The sequence below is a fragment of the Melospiza georgiana genome, chromosome 9, assembly GCF_028018845.1.
Source record: "Melospiza georgiana isolate bMelGeo1 chromosome 9, bMelGeo1.pri, whole genome shotgun sequence".
Lineage (NCBI taxonomy): Eukaryota > Metazoa > Chordata > Aves > Passeriformes > Passerellidae > Melospiza > Melospiza georgiana.
This window is the reverse complement of record NC_080438.1, coordinates 5,209,650-5,229,712: the sequence shown is the minus strand read 5'-3', so window position 1 is coordinate 5,229,712 and position 20,063 is coordinate 5,209,650. Positions and strand designations below refer to the sequence as shown.

General features: G+C 50.0%; 2 protein-coding genes across 5 annotated transcripts in view; one reads left to right on the top strand and one right to left on the bottom strand.

The window, feature by feature from the left end:
- The window catches only part of PAPPA2 (pappalysin 2), an 86,962-nt gene extending 76,926 nt beyond the window's left edge, over nt 1–10,036 (top strand). Inside the window, exons 21-22 of the mRNA XM_058030712.1 lie at nt 6,766–6,864; nt 9,951–10,036. Coding sequence (XP_057886695.1) covers nt 6,766–6,864; nt 9,951–10,025 — 174 coding nt within the window. The 3' untranslated portion in view covers nt 10,026–10,036. The remainder of the gene's footprint in view (nt 1–6,765; nt 6,865–9,950) is intronic.
- Nucleotides 10,037–10,197: 161 nt separating this feature from the next.
- ASTN1 (astrotactin 1) overlaps nt 10,198–20,063 on the bottom strand; it is a 65,295-nt gene continuing 55,429 nt past the window's right edge. For 2 of the 4 annotated variants that reach the window (XM_058030713.1, XM_058030714.1), the window contains exon 23: nt 14,496–18,260. In XM_058030713.1, coding sequence (XP_057886696.1) covers nt 18,026–18,260 — 235 coding nt within the window. In that variant the 3' untranslated portion in view covers nt 14,496–18,025. Of the gene's footprint in view, nt 10,398–10,423; nt 11,106–14,495; nt 18,261–20,063 lie in introns of those variants that run through there. The other 2 variants (XM_058030715.1, XM_058030716.1) reach the window with 2 other exon arrangements.

Here is a 20,063-nt window from a genome sequence, read left to right as displayed (position 1 = left end):
ACTTGGGATGTGCTGCCCTATGGCTGCTTCTCTGCCCTCTGCAGTTCAGGTGCCTTCCCCTCATCCCCATCTATGTCCCACTTTCCCCCTCCCAGCAGTCACAGTCGTGCAGCCAGTGGTACAGACGGAGTGGAAAACCACTGAAAGCACCCGCTGAAATAAAAATCAATGAGTCGTTTCTGATAATAAACATCCCCAAGCACAGCCCAGCCAACTGCTCTTCCAACACGAATATTCATTCCCCTTCAGCTCCTTCATCCCTTGTACATTGTTTTTCTTTCTGTTCAAGATCTGTAACAAGAACTTGGCAGAAATCAGATACAAGTGGGTCAGGAGGCCCTTGTGGTTTTCAAGGCTTGTTTTCCATAACCCGTTCTATCCTGTAACATATTTTGCACAAATGGCTTGGCAGGAGATCTAATCCATGCAGCAGGAGAGCCACTGAGGGCAGGATGGCAGGCTGGTGCTCATGGCACAGGAAGTCCTGCCTTCTCTTGTGTGTCCCAGCAGTATCCCTGTGAATGGTGAGCCACCATGCTTGCCAGGAGCACTATTGACACACAGCAACTTCCTCTGCTCCTCTCTCCCTGTTCTTTCCTGCTTCTGCTTTTCTTCTGTTAGCACTAGATCAGGGTGTAAAAAGGACAAGGCTGAGGAACTCACCACAAATAGATCATAGACAAGGATGTTTAGATGGAAGCAAAGATCTGCTCTGATGTGGTGATCTACTCCAGCATTTCATCCCTTTCTTCCCTCTCGTCCTTTGGACCGTGCAAAGACCTTTCCAGATGGCTCTCTGCTGAGGGATGAGGAAGAGTAGCATGACTCTGAGCAGCACAGTGCAGAGGGATAATGAAACACATCCCCATTCAGGGGTCCAAAGTGCCACATGCTCACTTGTGCAGCAGAAGTGTGTCCAAGCCAAGTCCTGGCCTGGGACACAGAAGCACTTTCAGGCACTGTGAAGGCAAGGACCTGCTCTCCCAGGATGGCCACTGACAGCAGCCTATGGAGCCTCTTGAGCACTCCATCCCCCTTACAGACACCAATCCTGCACAGCCTCGGCACAGACTGGTTCAAATGGGCCCAGCTATTTGCAGGAAATCCATGTCCAAGGGAGCCCAGTGTCCTGAAGGACACCTAGAGCTCCACACCAAGACTGCTGGGAGGTGCTGTGGCAGTACAGTGATGCTCCATGAGCGGAAATGAGACAGCAAAATGTCACAACTCTCCAGCCTACCACCTCTTCCCTGAAGTGTTCATTCAGGTATATGGAGAATGTTCTCAAGCAGCAAGCCTCTGTTTCTGTAGTGAGACTTGGGGAGAAGACATTGGAGCTGGAGATGTTTCTGGAGACCTGAGATGTGGCATAAAAGATCTGCATGCTTAGCTGATGAGTGGCTCAGGGACACCAGCAGGCTCAGAAGCAGTTAGAATTTCTCCATTTTGCTTCCTGTTCATGTCTGAGGTGATGAGCAGGTCCATGATGTCTCCAACAAGCATGTACCTCCAAGGGACAGCTGTCACAGTTCAAAAGGAGAGAGGGATGGCTCAGGGAACAGAAACTGGAAGACAAAAATGGACAATGAAGCAGTAAGCCTGTAGGATTTTGTTTCTCTTCTTCAGGCCACTTGGTCCCAGGTTCCTGTTTCCAAATTCCCAGAGTTGTCTTCCTCTGGGTAGTGCTCATCCTGCTTCCCTCTTTACAATGGGCCAGGTAGACCCTGCTCGCTGCTCAGGGTGGCTCAGGGCACAAAAACATCCCAAAAAACTTTCTGAGCATAAGCCAAACCTGTTCCCTCTCTGTCCCTCTCTGTTTTTCAGAGCTGATTTCCTCCTTGTGCCAAAGAACCTCCAAAAAGAGAGAAGGAAAGTGAATGTGCTTGGGGGTGTCAAGGGGGGAGGAAAAATAAAATAAAAGACACTGCAACAGAGAGAGGGCCAAGAAAAATATTTAATCCAAACAATGAACATTGTCATTTCCTCCCACAGTCTGCATTCCCAGTCAACTTCCCTGGGCAAGCAGGGAGAGCCAAGAATGACCGGGCTCTCTGCCTCACCAGCGTGGATGTGTGTAGGGAAAGGGATGTGTCCTGGGGACACGCTGCTGTAGCATCACTTTAGCCAACTCCTGTCACTGCTCTGGCTTTAAGGATTGACAGTTTTCTGCAGGGGAACCGTGGTTTGGAAGGATGTTGGAGGGATTGGGACAGGGATGGGAGGGGGAACTTTCAGGGACCCCAGCTGGGGTGGTGGATGTATAGAGGCTTTAAGTGAACCAGATGTTTAACAAGGCTTTGGGCACTCTTCAAGTCCTCCCAGGGACCTCCCAGAGCTTTTGGAAAGATCTTGCTACTGACTGAGGCGGGGAGGAAGGGGAGACATCCGGCAGGGAGAAGCTGCCCTGTGCCTCTCCAAGGGCTATTCCATCCTGTCCATTCTTTCCTGTCCCCACATCCTGCCTGCTCCTCCCTGCCACAGGCAGCACCTTCACCTGGGACACGACTTCTCTTGCATGCCTGGGACCCCTGCAGCTGTAGCACTCTTTGGGGCACCTCAGGTTCATGTCCTGTGGTTCTGTGAAGCCTGGTTTGGGCTGACATCCCCCTGCCACCACAGGGATGGGGTTTCCAACTCCTCTTCCCACCACTAGTGACTCATGGGTCCCAGGAGCAGAATTACCGGTGGTGAAGCTGATGCACAAGGCATGAGTCTGAGGGCAGCAGCAGCAGCTTTTCCAGGGCTGGTCCCTGCCCAAATGGTGGTTCCCCTGTTTCTCTGGGGCTGCTTTCAAAGTGACAGCTGAGGAGAGCAAAAACACATGCATCTTCTCAGCCACGTGGTTGAATTAGCATGCAAACAGTCTGAGCTTGATGCCCAGAATACCAATTCCCAAAGGGAAAAATTACACCAAATTTCATGCTGACTTAGAAGCTCCATGAAAGCAAACTATGCATCCTCCTTGGATGGATCAGCAGAGTCACAAAGCCCAGGACCAGTCTGGGAGAAAGCATTTTGCTTCTTAAGGCTGGACTTGACTCCCTGAGACTGGACTCTAGCTTTTCAATGGCTGTGTACAGATAGAAATGACAAGCACTTTCCATCTCAGTAGCAGATCAGAGGAGTCTTTCAGCTCCTCAGTTACATAGTTAGCCAGGTGAATGCTGATTTTTTTTTCTCTTTTCCACCTTCCTCCAAAGCATCTGGAATGGGGCATGGCCAAAAGCAAGGTGCTGAGCCCACAGGTGTGCTCAACCAGAGCAAAACCTGCATTCGTGAAAAATAATGTGTAGCACTGAAATATGTCCAACACTGATGTGATCTGTGATTGAATCTTCATGATCCACCTTTCCCTCACCTGTTGCACCCTTTTGTGCTCTTTCATACTGAATTAAACTGTGTAAAGTGGATCTGAAGAAGAACGCCTGGACCTGCTTGCCTCACTGATGGCACTGGGGACTCTCTACTGGGGAGGACAACAGCCCCAGGGATGGAGCCAGCCTGGGGACTCTTCAAGGGTTGTGGAAAAACACTGTGCACAGGCACTGCTTCCTGCATGATATCTCCCAGCATCCTTGAGAGAAACCCCACCACTGAGCACTCGGAGATGCTTCTGGCTGGGTATGCACTGGGATCTAAGCAGTCCCTTCTCACATCCTTCCTTTGCCTGCAATACTTTTCCCTCTTTCATTCTTTTTCCCCTTTGATTTTTTTTCCCCTCTTTTCATCTGTGCCTGCTCCCAGCTTGGAGAGGCTGTGTTTTTTTAGCCTATTTCACTTGCCAAGCCCTCGATTTGCCGTTACTATTTTTGCAGCGGCAGCGCAGGGCTCCGGCCGGCAGTGCCAGCTGCTGCACCTCCACGTGCTGCCACACGCCCTGCTGGAGCTCCTGTCTGAACAAACAGGGAAGATGGATGGCCCAGCGAGCAGGAGAGCCGCTGACACAGCCGGTCTCCCTGGCTGCCTCAGTGGCACGCCTGGCCCAGCAGCTCCCCGCCGCTCAGCACAGCACACAGCGGCTGCTGCAGTCGCCTTACTCATTTTTTCCCTGTTTATAAGAGACTTCTCAACCCCCCTCCCACCAGTGGAGGATGGGTATTCTGGCAGCTGAGACCCAGCTGACCATTTCCCTGGGTCTCATCCATCACCTTCTTGTGGCACAGCTGGGCATTGGTGTTTTTCTTTTTCTTGACAGCATCTTAAGACATCATCAGGTGTTTTTGCGAGTTGCAGACGTGAGCAAACTGCCTTCTCCCACTGCTGGCATTGCTTTCTGTAGAGGCACAGGTCTCAAGCACAGGCTGAACAGACTCTGTATGGGTTCTGCTCTTTCACATCACCTGCCCTTAGCAGATTGCATTGCCTGTGTCCTCCCTTGCCATGATTCCTGCAAGGCCAAAATGAGACTGATGCAAGTACAAGGGCTCCTGTGCCCTCCAGGGTAACCAGCACCTTGCTTTGTTCTTTCTGCTTGCAAAGACAAATCCATGTGGAGGTTCTCAGTAAGGCAAAGGCACAGGAGTCACCGTGTTCTCCAAACACTAGGCAAGGAGTGGGGACAGAAATCCCCAAACCCTGTGCCTGGCTCTCCTGAACCTCAAGTCCAATTAGTCATTTTTTATTTTCCCTTCATGTGTTTTTCCAATGTAATTTGGAGCATGAGTTGTTAAGTTTCCCCAACAAGTGTTGCCATAGGAGCCTGTATTTGTTTAGGGTGGGGTACGGGCTCCGGCTGGGTGAGAGGAGGGGGCAGTTAGCCCTGATAGGTGTAGTGAGAGACTGGGAGACTCCTTCCCCTTGCTGTCCCTGCCTCTGTCCTCCCCCCACCTTGCACGCAAGATCTGGAAATCATTTCAGACCTGTGCAGCCGGGATGGGCAAACCTCCCCATAATTGTATGGAAACTACCAAAGCGACGGGTGTTGTTTTGCCAGTGAGTCATGACACATGGAGCAGAGCTCAAGGAAAAACTCCACCGTGTGGAAGGCTGCAAAAGCAAATCACACCCAGAAGAGCCTTCCCCTGCCAGCGGCCCTGGCCAGTCCCGACTGCATCCTGGCACCTGCTAGCCCCAACATCCCTGCCCTGGCCCTCACAGTGCTCAGAGCTGCTTGGAGTCTTAGAAACCTTCTTTGATCACAATCGTTTAAGATCCACCTGATGCCTTTCGTGGAAGAGGAGTGTTAATACTGTTGCCTTGAAAAAATTGCATCCTGGTCTTCTCTGGGTGCGGTTTGTGACAGCAATGATTGGAGTAAAATCCCTTCTTGTTTTGGAGTGAGCTGCCTAACTTGGCTGTGCCTCAATTTCCCAGCTGTAGGAAGGTGTGCACTTTCTTGTGCTCTTCCAAAATCTTCCAGTCTAATGTGATCTCTCTGTGGCTGCCTGAATTTGGCCTGTGGCCTGTGCTACTGATAGCAGAGATCAGACTTGGTGGTTTGCCATAATCCCTGCTGCTACTTCCTAAAGTGTTATTAGCCTGTGTTGAGCCCATTTCTCTTCCTTTTGAGTCACAAGGACAAAAAGCCACATGGGTTCTCTGGTTTTGGCATGGTTTTTTCTTGTGAATTACTGGCATTATCACCAGGCCCACATGTTGGCTTTGGCACAGTGGATGCAGGGCTATTGCGGTGCAGTGACATTTTTCAGCAGGCTCTCATTCAGTTTAAGGGTGCTACATGTGAGTGTCCATCATCAAAGGCTAAGTCTGGGCATTTTTGGGATTTCTGGTTGTTGTTTGGGGCCAACCAGATCCAATGAAATGGGTCAGCTGCTTCCATGAGCAACGGGATAGCCAGGTTTCCACCAAGAGTCCTGTTCAGTCTGGAGAAGAGAAGACTCTGTGGAGACCTTAGAGGACCTTCCACAACTAAAAGGGGCTACATAAGGGTCAGGGAGGGACTTTTGGCAAGGGAATGGAGTGACAGGATAAGGGGTAGTGGCTTTAAACTGAAAGAGGGTGGGTTTAGACTAGATATTAGGAGGAAATTTTTGACTCTGAGGGTGGTGGACACAAGCACAGGTTGTTCAGAGGAATTGTGGCTGCCCCGTTCCTGGAGATGTTCAAGACCAGATTGGACAGGGCTTGAACACCTGGTCTAGTGGAAGATGTCCCTGCCCATGGCAAGGGTGTTGGAATGAGATGGTCTTTAAGGCTCCTTCCAATCAAAACCATTCAATGATTCCAAGATTCTGATGGAAAACGTCCTGGAGGTCAGCCATGGTTGCTGGGCCAGTAAGTACAATCACAGAGCCCAAGCAGTTCACTACTAATCACTCTATGAAGAAATGGCTTCTCCATCCTGTAGCTGGTTCAGTGGCTGCTTGGCAGTGCTGGTGTAGATGTGTGATAAATAAACCTTGGCTGCTGACCGCTCCTGACGCCTCCTTGTGAGTGCTTCCCGTGCACGGTGCTGGTCACAGCCCTTGCACAGGACAGTTCTTCAGCCATCGCTGGCTGCTCCTCAGCCCCAGTGCTTCTCCTCTGATCAGATGACTCATGTAACTAAACAGCAATAAACTGATTTTCTGAGTGGCTGCTCATGCCATTTAACACTTCTGACACAATTCCATGATTCCCTAGCTGCTGCCCTTGGAGCACCCACTGCTCCATCCACACCAGCTGGGATATCTGGTGCCCTTTCGCTTTGAAGAGGGGGTTGTGTATGCTGGAAGTGGGACCTGCTGAGGACCTGGGACCTCCACTTTTGGGGGCAATCTTATGCTTTTGAACAACCTTTCACAGAACCTTCTTCCTCTGCCTTAGCCCTTCCAAGCAGACGGCTGGTGTGACACCATCAACAACCGGGCGTACTGCCAGTATGACGGCGGGGACTGCTGCTCCTCCACCCTGTCCTCCAGGAAGGTAAGAGAGCACCTCCCGTGCCCTTGGCCGGCATCTGTGGATTCAGGGGTGACTGCTAGCTATGTTCTTTGGCTTTGCTGGCTGTGGAACCGAGCCTGCAGTGTAACTCTCCCATGAACGGAGAACAAACGCACGGTTCTAAACCAAAGCCAGCTGAAGCTGATGGACAGCATCGCTCTGATTAAGAGCGGGGCTTGGTCTCAGGCCAGTGGGATTGAAACCTCAGCCCAGCTCCCACTGAGGTTCATGGGATTTCCTCTCGTTTTAGGAAACATATCCCAAAGAAATGACTTCCATAGGACATGGTGAGTCAGAAGTCACCTTGTGTAATTGAGCTGTCTCAGGGGATTTTTGCTATGATCCACTGGCATCTGCTACAAATGATGTTTTCCTCCCTCTCTAAGGAGGGAAGAATAGTATAGAGGGAGCAACTTGGCATTGGGGTAGCACAGACCCTTCTTTGTCTCCCATCACAATCTTCCCTCCCACCTAACTTGCTATCCAGCACTCACAGCCCATTCTTCCTAATCATATCCAACAGCAAAACAAATCACAGGGCATGAAATAATTTCTCACTGCGAAAATATGTGAATTTGGATCTTCTCATCTTTGTTGTGGAGCTTGAATCATTTCTCCTTTCATCACGCATACATACACAGAGAAAAGGAAAAATAAAATCCTGGGAAGATCCACTCGAGATAGGAAAGAAGAGGCTTTACACCCAAGTGATGAGTGAAATCCCCACAACAATATCATGACAGCTCGGAGCAAGGCATGGCCAAAATAAAGGATGGGTTCACAGCAGAAAGTAGGGGGTTCAGTCTCATGGCTCCCAGACCCAGCACATCCCTGTTAAGGCAGATGGAGAAATACAGGGTTTAAACATCAAAAAATCCCCAAAGCACTCCATCCCTTCCTTTGCTGATCCAGTCTGTGAAAAATCAAATGTTTTCACAGTAAGAAAAACTCCTGGCTCTGAGCCTGGTGTGTATAAAACCTCTGAAGAAAACTGTTTTCTCGGCTCCCATGGCTCATTACCAGGCCACTGTCAACCAGAATTCAGCTGCTCAGTGTATGCCCTCTCTCCTTTCTCTGCTACCAGCAGCTAAGGGGACACAGACTTGCTCTGTCACACGCAGTTATTGTGGAGAAAGTAATGTGAAATGAGCCTCCCAACCTACACCTGGGATGTCTCAAAGCTGCACAGCTTGTGAGTGGCCCTAGGTGAACCCACTGCCTGCCCCATGGAAGGCTGTTCTGCTCGCAGAGCCTCCATCCTGCCTGGCTTTCCTTAATCCACAATGCCCAAGGACACTGCACCCACCTTGGGCAGTGTGCAGGTCAGCTTTGCAGCTGAGAGCTTGGTTGACTTCCTCTAAGAGCTGCAGAAAACAAGGCTCTGTTGTCTTTGTGTTTTGCTGGAAGAGCCAGGAGTAGCTGACAGGTCCACAGGTTCAGATGTGGATGAAGAGGGTTTTCTGAGAGGGACCAAAGTAAAACTTTAATCTGAAGGTGCCTCACCACTGCCAGGCCTAGTCTGAATGTCTTACACCCATCAGGGGACACTTCTTCCCAGGGTTTGACATTTGGGGCACAAGATTCAACCCGGCCATTGGCTACAAAATTCAAAACACATTAACAAAAAGAAAAAGGCTAAGAACAGAACTCAGCTAGGGACAGGTTGTATCAGAGCCCATTCCTCAGTGAGCGCAGAGCCTGGCAGTGCCAACAACAGGGCACAGTCCAAAATGTCTGTTTGTCCACAGCAGCATGGAGAGGTCTTTTAGGGGGGCAGAGAGGTGTCCCAGGGTGGAGCTGAGCTGTCCCTTTTGTTATAAATATCAACGAGAAAGCCAAATTAATAAATGCGAAAGATTATATTTTCACGACCAAAATACAGTCCTCAAAAACCACAGCCAAAGAGACAGCGTTGGGCCTGGGATCGGCGCTGCGTGAACTTAGATCCAGCCTCTATTGCTTTGGATATCCTTCTGTTCACCAATGCCGTTTCCAGCAGGGCTATTTTATACAGTTTTTACGCCTGAGGCAGAGGTGCCCCGATTTCTTTTGTGACCCTGCATATGTATGAAGTTTCTTTTTACTGTGCAGGGTTGGACAGTTGCTGTTTCTTGGGTGGTGGTGGGTGCTGATCATGTCAGGAGAAGTCATATATTCAGATGTATGTTTTTGACAACTTCGATTATCTTAATTGATGATGCTTATCAAGTGCTGATTGTCCTTCGGTGTTCCCGGGTGGTTCCAGGGGAAGCCCATCTCTGCACTAGCCACATTCTTTTATTTGTTAACAAGGCATTCATTCCCACTGCCACCAGGAGTTTCACAACTTCCGTGTGGTAATCTGTCTCCCTGGTCAGAGGCTCGTTGGATGTTTAATTTATTTCACAATTTTTATTTCATACATTTTCCATCTAAGCATGAATTACATGACTCTTGGAGTTTTGGTGATAATTGCTGCCCCGAGATGTGCGAAAGTTCTCTGTTTCAGCCCGCGCACCCAAAGAACGAGTCAGAGCTCTTCGGTTTTTGGTCTTGAAGTTGTTTATTAATTCTTATCTATAAAATTTTCTTTCTGCCCAGCCAAGGTCTGCCCAGCATGGCAGCCACAGGCACTCTGACCGCCCTCGGGGTGGTGATGTCTTTTTACACTACAAACTACATATAACATATTTACAATTACTTTCCAATACCTATCACCTATGTTAGACAGTGAGCTTCTATTCTAAACCAAACCCAAAGTGCCAACATTGCTGCAGAAAATGGAGACCAAGAAGAAGAAGAAGAAAGGCTGGACATGCTCAAGTTCCTCCATCTTTTCCCCAAAACCCCCATTCCAAAAATCCTAAAATCTACATAGTGATAAATTTATTGTTATACTATTTAAACTTCTGTGACTTTCAGGTCCTCATACAAAGCTGGTAATTTGCTCCACGGGTCATAATCAAATCCCCAGGTGTTCTGGGCTGCGTACCAGGGTCTCCGAGTCCCCCTACAGGGTCCTCAACTTGGGACACCCAGAGGGATGCACTGAGTTCCGACACATGACACATGACACTTTGCTCCCCCAGGTGATCCCGTTTGCCGCCGACTGCGACCAGGACGAGTGCACCTGCCGCGACCCGGCGGCCGAGGAGAACCAGTAGCGGCGCCATGAGGGCCTGTCCGGGTCAGGCAGCGCCGGGGGAGCCGAGGGGCGGCGGCGGGGCCGTGAGGGAGAGCCGGGCGGGGCATGGCGGCTGCGGCTCAGGGGACGGCTCCAGCCCACCGAGGAGCCCCGGAGGGCGGGCTGGGGCCCCCTCGCCGTCGCTGCTCCCTCCAGAAGCCACACGAGGCGCTCAGGCCGCGGTCTGGGGCGCCTCAGCCACACGCTGGGCCAGGGCCCGTCCACGCCGGGAGCCCGGGGGCTGCCATGGATGTGTGTCCTGGTGCGGCTCCTGGGTGTCTGTCTTTGTCACTATTCACCCCTCTCTGCTGTACAGACTTCTTTTAGCAAGGTCGAGGTAGTTGTGATCTCTCTGCAAATATTTAAACTTAATTATATCTATATACATATATATAATATATATATAAATATATATTATATTTTCTTTGCTCTCGATGAATCTGAGAAAGGGTATCCTTTATCACACACACATGCTGCTGTGAAGTACAAACCATTGGGAAAAGCACAGGTCAGGGCAGGAGGAGCAGGGATTTTCCCCTTCCTTGCTGAGCGGGAAAGAGGATGGAGAGAGAAGCCAAACAGCCAGGCCATGGCAGGCAGGGAAGCTCCCACCTCACGGTGATTTGTGATTTGAGCATCTGGCAGGGACCAAGCTTTGCCCTTGGTATTTGCCAGTGCTTTCCCTTGTTCTTCTTAGGGCGTGGATCTGGATCAGGATTGTGGGGTTGAGAAAAAATGTTATTGTGCCCTTGAATCATCCCAGTGAGCACAACAGATTCCAAGGGTACCACAGGCATCCATCACACATTATTTTAGAGCTCTCTGGGCAGGGTTATGTGTCCATGGGGATCACTGCATGGTCAATAGGAGCAAAGACTCAGCGTTCTCCCTCTCTGTCTCACTCCCCCAGCCACTGCACACCCAGCTGGGTGTAGAAGCCAAAGCAGTGTAGCTGTGTGATCCTTGAATGAAGGATGCTGTGGTGGTCCTTCTTCTCTTTCCCTCACATCTAAGCTCCAACTGAGTTGTGTTGTCAGCAGCTCTCAGAGGAGACTAGGCCCTGTAATGCCAAAAGGACCAAAAAAAATAAACAAACAACCTGTCAGGAGAGTTTGAGAATTATCTTTTCTCATTGAGATTTTCCTTAGTATTAGTATTCCTTATTATTATCTCTGTCCCAGCCCCTCAGGCTGGACATACAGTTGCTGACTTCCTAGAGGCTCTTGCTCCTGCAGGCACTAAGTGAAAATCTGCAGATTCACTTCTGGGCTCAAAGAAGCCCAGCAAGAAACTGCCCCCATAATTAATTCCCAGAAGCTCAGCTTGGACCCAGCTGCCTAAAGGCAGCAATAGGGAAGGCGCCTGGCTCCAGCTGGGATTATCACTGATGGTTTTGTGCTGTAAAGAGGCAGAGAAAAGGGGTAGAAGGAGGAGAGGAGAGCAGAGAAGGGACCACAGAGTAGGAACTGAAGGCAATGGCCTGTGCTGCTGGATACAGGCTTCCAGCCAGAGTTTGTCTGATGAAGGAGTGGTGGAGAGAGGGTGACACGGTGTGGAGAGACCAGGAATTTTCAAGGCATCGTTGGAAACCGAGCTTCCACTAGCTCTACCCCATCCTATTTTGTCAGGAATTTCCTATACTTGTGTTTTACTTGAGGACCCGAGTAGGGGCAGAGGTGCTTGGACATCCTACCAGCATCTAGGCAGGAGATGCCTTGTCCTTCTCCAAGCCCTTTCCTGACCCCAAGTGTCCCCATCCACCTGGCCTAGGCAGAGATTTGAGGAGAGGTAGGGGGCAATGAGCCCCATCTCCTCTTGGGACACTGACACTTTTGTTCTCATCATGCACAAGTGACACCGCCCCAGAATCCACTGTCACTTGGGCAGATAGCAGCAATATCTTGTCGGATATCCACTTTTCAATTAAAAAACAACCCTCAAGCAACCCAAGGAAATTCAAATAATAATAGCTGCCCGCCACCCCAGGATGTGCAGCTTGGGCAGCCTGTGCTGCTCCACCAGTGCAGGAAAGGGGAGATCCAGGAGTTCCAACACAGCAGAAGTGGGGTTCTGGCAGCCCCCACAGGTGGGAACATCACATCCAGAAGCAGAATTTCAGCATCTATTGCCATGACAAACCCTTCCCTGCCTGGTCTCAGCATTACCTGGATAACTCCTATGTGTTTATGTACCAAATTTGTATCCTTTTGGCATGAAAATCCTGGTTTTTTCCTCTGCTCACCTACGTGTGCAGGGAAGGGACTGTGCCCCATGGACAGGGGAACTGGGGGGTTGGGACAGGAAGTGCTGGCTTGGCTGGTAGACATTTGTGCTTCTTATGACCAGACAGCTTCTACATACTGAAATATTGTTCTTCTATAGCGACACTGAGCGGTTTTTGTCCCCTTTAGGGTTTTATTCACAATGGAGGCTGCTGCTATTTTTATTTTTTTGTATTTGATAATTATTTTTTATAAAAATCTATGAAAAATAAATAATCTTCTCATCCTCCATCTCTCCTGCCTCTTTGATTCACCCAGAAGGGGGCCAGGGAGGTGGTTTGGTCCAACATATTCTCCTCTTCCCAAGTCAGAGACTCTCCCAGAACTGTCACAGCCCAACTGGAGATTTCCTTTGGGTTTTGGGGTGTGGGGGGACACTCTCCTCCAATGCCACCTCATAACTCAAGGCTGCCACCCAGGCAGCTTTTACTGTGCCACCAGCTGCAAGAACACTTTATCAGAAGGTCTCCTGGTTATGCTACAAACTGGACACCTTCTATAATTAATCCACTTAAAATTAAGGGAAATGTGTGTGTTTGTGTGTGTATGTTCACATCCCTGGTGACAGGGAGCAGAAGGTGGCCCACACTAGAGCCAGAGACCATGTGAAATCCTGGCAAGAAAGTTAAAACCCGAGACAATAAAGTCTTTAAAATAAAGTGCTTTAAAATTCGGGGAATTTTTTTTACCTTGTTTTCTTCAGTCACCAGGTAAATTTTTCACCTGTGGTCTGAGAAACACCAAAAAGCCCTTGCCCTGTGTTTACACCCCACTCTTCTTCCTCCAGCCATCTCTGATGCTCCTCAGTCTTTTCATCATGTCTGGTCTTTGCACAGGGACTCAGTCCTAGAAGAGGAACAGTGACATCAAATGTCCTCTCTAGGGCAGAGGAGCCAACAGCAACCCTCCAAAACACACACACACACTTTACCAAATCCTTCCTAAAAACCTACCAATGTGCTGGTGATGCACCCCTTGCAGTCCACTTCACCCTTTTTTGGGGTGGCTTTCTCCAAACCCCTGTGGATTGCAAGCCAGATGACCCCTGAGATGATTTTGTAATGAGCCAGCTGTGCTGAGATATTGACACAGCAGTTTAGGCTTGTAGCTGCACACCCCGCTGCCACACAGACCCTCTCCTCTTCCTCCTCCTCCTCCTCCTCCTCCTCCTCCTCCTCCTCCTCCTCCTCCTCCTCCATCTCACTGTATAGCCACAGCTTATTGTGCAATGAGATGGTGGTTAACTGCATGGAAAATAGCAGAAGGAAAGTATTGAGTGTATTTTTAGCTTATTTTCCTGCAATTTAGCACTGGGAAAAGAAAAAAAAAATAAGAAAATCAAGTCGTTCCATGAGACTTGATGAAGTCTGGTTTCCTATGGATTTGTGTGCTATAGTCCCTAAATCCCCCCCTGTGTCCCTCCCAAGTGTCCTGCCTGTCTGCCTGTCTGTCTGCCCAGGCTCTCCCTGGGTCTTCCACCCATCTGGCAGGGCAGGTGGCAGTGCACACTGGGCTTGGCCAAGGGACCTGCCCTTGCAGGTCCTGATGGCCTGACCATTAGACACAACACAGCAGTGTAAGTGGCTCTTGGCATCTTCTGCAGATCTCACCTCTGTTCAGGCACTGCTTTTCACATTCTTTGTGGGACTTTAATACTCATGTTGCTACTAGTCCTCTGTCAAAAGTCTGCCAGATGGACCAGAACATTCTCCAGGGGTGGCTGATCACCAGACAGCACAGCACTAGCACCATTCCATCCACCTTACATACTAAAAGAATGGCTAAAAGATGGGTAAAACCCCCTTATATACAAAAAACTGCCTTTCTTGGACTTTGCTTCCAAGTTCCCAGCTTCTGTGGAGGTTTGCAAATCAAGGGCTGAGGTACTCTTGATAAGGATGTGTAAATGCAGTTTTTCCCCAAAAAAGGGGTGGCTGGAGACATCTTTACCTTCCCACATCCAGCAGAGCAGGTGGGCAGGACAGGGCTCCATCTGTGTGTGCTGAGTGGTTTGGGACTTGGCTAACCCAGTGGGCAGACAGGATAATGCTAAACTTGTGTGAAGGCTCACCCAAGTTCAAAGGCTGAGAGTGTTTCATCTGCAACCAAAGATGACATCAACTGGACCAAAACTACAAACAAACACTCCAGTTTGCCAGAGCCAGGGATTACTAACAGCTCCTTTTAATAGTCAGTTAAATTATCATCTGGAGTTTTACATAGTGGTACAATGATTTTTGTTGCTGTTGTTTAAAACCTTTTTTTTAAAATTCTTTTCTTTTAAGTAATCCAGAAGGGTTTTGTATTTCTTGCCACATGGCTATCTCACCCTAAAGCACCCTACTTTCAATCTACAGAAGTAAAACGTCACATTAGAGGTTTAATAGAACATCAAGGAACATGAATTGTAGCCATCTTTGTAAAGAAAAGGACCAAACTGTTTTATATGTTAAATAACTCCACGACAAGGAAAAGGTAGTAATGCTATTACAGGGGTACGGACGCAGCAAAGAAAAGTTAACGACCCAGAGGTTCATCTCAGGTGAATGATTGCTCATTAATTCAGAAATAAAACAAAAAGAAAGGGCAGGGGGGGCGAAGGAGGTTGCAGAAATGGTTGGAAAGCAACTGCCTGTTGTTGGCAGTTTGGGAAGAATTAGGAGTCCAAGAGAGAAAATACTGTGCAGGCCCAACAGGAGGACCCTGCAGCAGATGTGGGTGGTGTCAGCTCTGCAGGGAATCAGAGACACAGAATGGGTTAGGTTGGAGGGGACCTTAATGAGGATTGGGTACCAACCCTGCTGCCGTGGACAGGGACACCTTCCACTAGACCAGGGCATGCCTGTTTTGGGTGAGCAAGCCCCACACAGCACATCTCACCAAGGCCAGGTCTGCAGCAAGGGACAGTCCCCATGCTGGACTGGTCTGGTACCCCATGGTGGCTGCTGGCATTTGTCTAAGAGGGATTCGTGTGGTAGCTGAGAGACTTGGGCAAGAAAATCCAAGCTTGGGCAAGGTTCTGACTTGCAAAGCTAGAGTGAGGAAACCAAGAAGGAAGCCCTCACACAGCCAGGGTCACTGTGAGAATGGCCCCACAGACGTGCCAGGCTGCCAGGCTCTGCCAGCACAGCAGCTGCAGGGGCACCACGGTGGGCAAATCATCAGAGCACAGCCCTGCCAGCAGCCTGCACAGTCTGTCACAGGGTGAGGGTGCTGAGCCCCATCCAGCTGTGCAAAAGTGCTGCCAAAGGACCCCAAAGGAGAGGTGGCTTTCTCCTCACTCTCCAAAGCCCAGCCCATGGAGAAGCCAGGACCCATGGAGCAGAGCCCAGCCCAGCTGGCTGATGATGCTGCAGGGCTTTGTTTGCCCATGCAAGGGCTTTGAAGTGTCAGCACAGAAGCAGAACAGAAATATCTGCGGAGCCTCGGTGTAAATCTTGGGGCCAGATGAATAAGTAACCTAGGCAGGTGTGAATGCATGGGGTGTGCAGGGTTTTCCTGGCAGTGTCACAGCGAGTGGCTGGCAGACAGCACTGCTCCTGTCCTTGCTGCTGCACCTAGTAAGCAATAAAAGAGAGGAGTCTGCTACCCAAAGGAAAACAGTCTGCATTTCACATAAAGGCCATGTACACGGTATTACTTGGCGAGAAACCAGCTGGTGTCTGGGCCAGAGCAGCCTTCCTTCAAACATCCCTTCGAGGCGTTGAGCAGAGGTGCCCTTTGCCCATGGCTGGATGGCTGCCTGGCTGGAAGTTAAAAGTTGTCTCAGCATCTGCTGGGATAAGCAAAAGGATAAACAGAAGTGTCTTGGCCACGAGTCTCGCTAAAAGGAAAAGGAGTGATGACTCAGTACAGATCACCTGCCCATCTATACCTGTGCGTGGAGGTGGCACTGGTCTCACTCTGAGCCCTAAGCCCTTGGCAGCATCAGGCACATCAAAATATAAGGACAAACACATGAGAAAAATCCAAAAGGATCCAGGAGACTTCCTTCTTGCACAGAGCAAACGTTTGTCTGATGACCCCTGCCAGACACACAATACAGCAATGACACAGGGATGCCCAGGTCATACTGACTGACAGTGGCTGCTCCCAGCAGCTCCCCAGTCCAGGCCAGCTGCCCCTGGAGAGATGTCTGCCCATGAGAAGGAGAGAGCAAAGCACAGTGTGGTCCTGCAGGAAGATACTGAGCTGCTGTTGAGAGAATCGGGTGCTGCAGCACTGTCGGCAGTGACGGGGTGCAGAGCGCAGCCGCCTCCCTCTCAGCCCCACACAAATATTCAAGCCATGTCCTTGGCAGGTAGGAGGAGGAATGAGGCAGAAAATCATATGAGACAGGCTGAAGACTGTTCCTGCCAAGACTGAAAAAAATGAAAAGGAAATTTCTCTCTGGAGGCATCGTAAAAATCCCACTGTAGGGCTCTGGTCTTGTCTAGATCAAAGGTGCACAGCTGGCAAGTCCAGAGGTGCCTCCTCTGCAAACCAGGCAGGAAGCTGAAGCTAAAAGGAACCTGTTTTCTGCCTCCAACATCATCAGCAGGGACAGGGATTTGGAGAATCGTTTACTCCGAACCAAACCCAGTGTCCCAGTACAACCCCAGCTCTCTAGCTTTAAAAAAAAAAGTTACCAGAGGAAGAGGCAGATGTGAGCCTGAACACAGGCAAGCAATACCCCCAGAAGCCTGTCCTCCATGCCCTCTCTGGGATCAGAACCTTCAGCACCATCCTGCACCACGGCATTGGGGTACCTTGCATCCCTCTCCCCTCACCACGCAGAGCCTGGGCTATCCCACAGCTGCAAGTGTCTGGTGCAGAACATCTTGTCTGTGTCATCTGGCTGCTGCTCTCCTAGCTGACTTCTCCTCAGCAGCAGCTTGATGTTGCTTCTAAGTTTTTATTAGAGTGGGAAAAAAAAAAAAAAAGGATTTTAAGGTTGACTTCCAAGGAATGTGGTCTCTCAAGAAGAAAGCTCACGATGTCCAGATGACTACTGGCCCTGAGGCCAAGCTGCTTTTGTTCTGGAGGACTCTGCATCTTGGAGCACATGTGGATTTGGGCCATGTGAAGAACCTGAGGAGATGGGGTCACAATGCCCCTGCCTCTTCACCCCAGCTGATGACACCACCAGCTCTGCCCACCAACAGCACCATTGTTCTCTCAGGTCTCACCTTGACCTCATGCTTTACAATTGCAAAAAACCCCATCCCAGCCCCGCTGGCCTCCAAGTGGCTGATCAGCTCAGCCATAACCATAAGCATCTCAACCTGACCTGCATGCCCTGCCTCCCTTTCTGCCTGCATCACCTGCTCTCCCATCCTGGCTGTGTCACCATGTTCCTCCCACGACTGGTGTCACCCACCTTTGGAGTCAGCCCTCACAGCCAGGGCAGGGATGGGGCAGGAGAAGAGGGCTGTGCCCTCCCAGCCTGCCTTCTCCACCAATGCTGAGGAACCTCTTGGCAAAATGAATAAAACAAAACCAAGAAAACTGGGTCCCACAAGACTTCTAACTAGAAAGGCTTTTGGCCAAGTTGAAGAAGAAACTAATACTGAGTCAGTCCTGCACAGAGCAGCCGGTTTTGCTCCCCAGTCCAAATTCTCCAGAAACATCAGCGACACCCTCCCCTCCATGGGTCCATGTGTAAAACCCCTAGGAAGGCCCATGGGAAGGCCAGCCTGAGAGCAGGTGCCCAGAAGCCTCAGTAGTCCTTGTCACCATAGTCATTGTACAGGACACTCAGCGTCTGCTCCTCGCACGTCTTCCTGAGGTCGCGGCTGAGCTCCGACCAGTCGAGCCCATAGGGCTTGATCTCGCTGTAGCGGCAGGCCAGGTACTTGAGGGAGGAGCGCTGCAGGCTGATCTTGGGCTCCTGCAGGAGGCCATTGCACCAGCTGCTGAGGTCCCCCAGCTGCGAGAGGATGAGGCCAGCCTTCCTGCAGCGAGGGCGGGCGAGGGGAGATGCCAGGGGGGCGGTGGACAGCGAGGGGTGGCAGGGGAGATGGAGACACCACGGAGAGGATGGCGGGGAGGGTGGGAGGAATGAGTGAGGAGAGAAAAGTAAAGATAGTTAAGGACACCACGGGAGCTCCTGGAGGGAGAAGAGATAATGCAAGAGCAGCTGTAAGGAGCTGCCAGGACAAGGAGGGATGGTATGGCTGTGGGGACACACCATTCCCAAGGCAGCACTGCCAGCCAAATCCATGTGAGAACAGGATTCTCTGCCCAGGGAAGAGATGCCCATGTCACCATGGCAGTGCTGGACCTGCTGCACTGGTCTTGGGACTCACACTTCCCTGTCCTGTCCCCTCTTCTTCTTCCACCCTGTACCACTCACACAACAAGGCCAGGTTTGCTGAGAGTTTATTAAGGAGACAGTCACAGGTGCAGCTGTGAAACCCCCAGCACCCTTTGGGTGGACATCACCAAGGACTCAAGTGGCACCACCAGTCACTATTGCAGCTACTGGATCCCAAATATTACAGGATGGGAAACAGAGCCAATAGCAGTGTAGGCAGTGGGGATAAAAGCTAAGAAGTGTCAGGCATGACATATATGGCCAGCCCAGAACAGTGTCGCCATGTGTGTCCTCTCCATTAAGTGCATGTGCTGCATATTCAGGAGCTATACTGGTCATTCATGGCTTGGTGTAGGAATCACAGAATCACAGAATGGTTTGGTTGGAAGAAACCTTGAAGATCATGTTGTTCCACTCCCCTGTCCCATGGCAGGGACATCTTCCACTTGACCAGGTTGCTCCAAGTCCCAGCCTGGCCTTGAACATTTCTGGGAATGGGGCATCCTCAACTTCTCCAGTGCCAGAAAAGCACACAGTATTGTGAGCAGCAAGACAGGATACCACTGAAGAAGAGGGAGATTTAAAGAAAAAAAAATCCAAACCAGAGTGTCATATCTGGCTTGTGAGGGTCTGTATGGAAGGTAGAAAGTGAGATAAGAATTATGATCCATACAAGACATAAGTACAGTGAATGACACTCCTGCTACATGACTCACAATATTTAGGAACAGCTTAGGAAAGATGGACAGCAGACCCTGCAAACCAGAAGGGATACAATGGAGCACACATCAAACCCATCCCAAAAGCTCTGAGAGAGCAGGGAATGTGGCAGAGCTCCCTGGTTCTTTTCATGTGCACTTTGTATCTTGCTCTTTTGGAGAGCAAGATGAGGAAAGACAAATCACTGCAGCAGCAGCTTGTAAAGAGCCACAACCCAGCCAAGGCAGCCTTGAGAGCAGGTCAGGTGACAGAGGCAGAGCAGCTCCAGGATGAATCCATCTTCTGCAAGAGACATTCAGCACACACAGGGCATCATAGCCTCAGTGCAGGCTTGTCCTGGTAGTGAGGAAGTGCTAAATCACCAGCCTTTTGTATTGGCTGAGATATTGGAAGAGCACAGAGGATCATGGCCAAACATGATCTAAGCTGTGTTCTTTTAAAATTTGTCCTCTTAAAATTGTGCTTCTAATGTTTTTATCAAGAAAATCAGTTTGTACAGATAAAACACATTGTGTTCATTTTAAATTTATCACACACTTTGGGTGATCTCCAGGGAATGTGGCCACTGTGGAGGCAATGGATTCAAATGAAGCATCTTGAAGGTATCTCATGTGCCTGGAAACCCAGACCAAAGTTTAAGTGTCTGATGAGCTGGGATAAATTTCCTACCCAGCTACAAGGTCAATTGCTGGGTTAGAATAGTCAAGGAAAAGAAGATACA